The 2,789-nt window shown below is 40.9% G+C and overlaps 1 protein-coding gene across 1 annotated transcript; it reads left to right on the plus strand.

Moving 5' to 3' along the window:
- The first annotated feature begins 1,391 nt into the window (after positions 1–1,391).
- Positions 1,392–2,402, plus strand: Or51t1 (olfactory receptor family 51 subfamily T member 1). Its single transcript, XM_075974689.1, has one exon. The coding sequence runs from the start codon at positions 1,395–1,397 to the stop codon at positions 2,400–2,402; it is 1,008 nt and encodes a 335-aa protein (XP_075830804.1). The 5' UTR covers positions 1,392–1,394.
- The last annotated feature ends 387 nt before the right edge of the window (positions 2,403–2,789 follow it).

Below are 2,789 nucleotides of genomic sequence, written 5' to 3' on the forward strand. Positions count from 1 at the left end.
ATAGTGTGGATCATAACCAAGTCATTGTTTCCTGTCCCTTGTATGGGCCAATGTTACCTCTAGTATGGTTGGTCAGATAGAGACTTGTGCATGCAATTAGAAAGCACTAATCTTTTTTTCTGGTTAGTTGTCCATGTAGAGAAAATGAGAATGCTTCTAGAATAAGCATTGTCTTGACAGGGCTCTTTAAAACAGTATACTTGCAGTAAGTGAGTTTAAATTCACACGCTATGTCTTTCAAAGGAAAGACATAGGAACAACAGTGCAAAGGTGTACTAAGGAGAGAACAGAGGCTGGGTGGTTTAGTGGGGCTGGAAAGTCACACACAGAAACAGAAGCGGAAAGCAGTGGGGACAGCTTACAAATAGGAGAGGTGGGCAAAGGAAGACTTACTGGAATTCTTTCAGTTGTAGGATCTGAAACAAAGAGTCGATGATACTAGCAATAGACTAGGAGAGTAGACGAAAGGGCAACCAACGATTCAACTGCATGGCAACATCTCAAAACATACACTATCAGAGGCATCACGCTGTATGCACCAAAGCAGTGTGGCACTGAGGTGCTTCACTCCTATTAGAGTGCTATCTCTAGAAAACCTCAGCGGCAGCTTAACGACTCAACACAAAGTCCTATCAGGTTACAAGTATGGCTATTGCTATTTCATAGTCTATATTACATGATAGATGTCTATAATATTTTAGTTCAAGGTAGGATTAATCTTGAAAATAAGGTGAGAATGAACCTAAGATAAATAATTTATGCAGGGGAAAGATTTATTTAGTCTTATGACGCCTTCTATGATACTTGACTTGTTTGCTTATATCTGTGGCAAGGCAGTACACAAGCCCAAGATGAAGAAAAATGGCTCATTTGATATCAACGATGGGACAGAGAAAGAGCGGAAGAGGCAGGAATCAAGCTGCATCCCTCCATGGCATATCCTTCGTGACTACCTTCCTTCAAGTAGATCTTATTACCTAAATTTTCCTAAACTTCTTTATATCTTATTGATCCAAGTGGATTAATACACTCATGACTTCAGACATTTTATGATTCAATCAATTTTCAAAAGCTCAACTATAAACAGTGTGTTCTTGGGACCAAGAATTCAACACATGAGCTTTTGAAGATATTTGGAGTCTAAAATTCGAGTGACAGTTATAGCTAGAGGGAGCAGAGGCAAGAAAATAAGGCCAGACTCTAGCAAGAATGGTTCAAGGTGCTGTAGAAATTGGATTAGAGGTTTTAATTCATATTATGGAGATTTGGGAATTCTAAACGCAGAATATAGTTGTGTTATTGAGAAAGATCTATAAATGCTTGGGAAACTGCAAGAAGAATCTGATGACACACAGTAGTATTGCTTTTCTTTTCAGAGTATATTTCAACTCGTCATGCTGATCTTCAATAACACTACATCCTCCTCTTCCAGTTTTCTTCTTACTGCCTTTCCTGGACTGGAACTTGCTCATGTCTGGATCTCCATTCCTGTTTGTGGTCTCTACACCATTGCACTCTTGGGAAACAGTATTATCTTGTTTGCTATTATCATTGAACGGAGTCTCCACAAGCCCATGTACTATTTTCTCTCCATGCTCTCTGTTGTTGACCTGGGTCTAACCATCACAACGCTTCCCACCGTCCTTGGCGTTCTTTGGTTTCATGCCCGGGAGATCAGCATTAAAACTTGCCTCATTCAAATGTTCTTTGTGCATAGCTTCTCATTCCTGGAGTCGTCAGTGTTGGTGGCTATGGCCTTTGACCGCTACCTAGCCATCTGTAGCCCTCTGAAGTATGCTACTTTCCTCACAGACACAATGAGCTTGGTGATTGGACTGATCATCTGTATAAGACAAGTGGTTTTCATGTTTCCCTCAATTATAGTTGTGAACAGTGTGTCCTTCCAGGGAGGCCAAGAGCTTTCCCACCCATTTTGTTTCCATCCAGATGTGATCAAATTCACATACACCAACCCCTGGATCAGCAGTTTTTGGGGAATGTTTCTTCAGCTCTACCTGAATGGTACTGATTTATTGTTCATTCTTTTCTCCTACATCTTGATCCTTCGTACTGTTCTGAGCATTGTGGCCCCCAAAAAGCAACAGAAAGCTCTCAGTACATGTGTCTGCCACATCTGTGCTGTGACCATTTTCTATGTGCCAATGATCACACTGTCTTTGGCACACCGTCTCTTCAGTTCTACCCCCAGAGTGATCTGTAGTGTTTTGGCCAATATGTATCTACTCTTGCCTCCTGTGCTGAATCCAATCATTTACAGCTTGAAGACCAAGGTTATTCGACGGGCTATATACCGGCTACTCCGAATCAAGAGTTCAAGGGACTATAGTGTGAGGAGCCTCAGAGAAAGGTGGGAAAGAAGGAGACAGTTTTCTAGTACATGAATTAAGGTTAAAAGGGAAGATAATTGGTTAAGTGTTATCTCCAGGTATTATGATTAATAAGCAAATCCCAACTGAGTTACAGGAGAAAGTCCATATAACCTTGAGTTTATGAGAGTTTTAAAAAGTACATTTTAAAGTCAATTTGTGAGCAAATGTGTAAAATGATGATGTTTGAAACACTTATATGGACTTTCATGTGCAGAATGATATTTTCCTAACCCGTGAGGTGGCACCATGAGTAGACACACTTGCTTTTAGTCTGAAGACCTGGATTTGATCCCCTGGACCAGTCCTGGGGAGGAGAGAACTGACTCCCGTAAATTGCTCTCTTATCTGGGTCAATACCATGGCACATATGCGTGTATGCTCGCACATACACACACACAC

The sequence above is a fragment of the Microtus pennsylvanicus genome, chromosome 5 (genome assembly GCF_037038515.1).
Source record: "Microtus pennsylvanicus isolate mMicPen1 chromosome 5, mMicPen1.hap1, whole genome shotgun sequence".
In the NCBI taxonomy this organism is placed as follows: domain Eukaryota; kingdom Metazoa; phylum Chordata; class Mammalia; order Rodentia; family Cricetidae; genus Microtus; species Microtus pennsylvanicus.

Excerpts from the sequence above, each read along its gene's own strand:
- Or51t1 (XM_075974689.1), top strand. The coding sequence starts at position 1,395 with ATGCTGATCTTCAATAACACTACATCCTCCTCTTCCAGTTTTCTTCTT.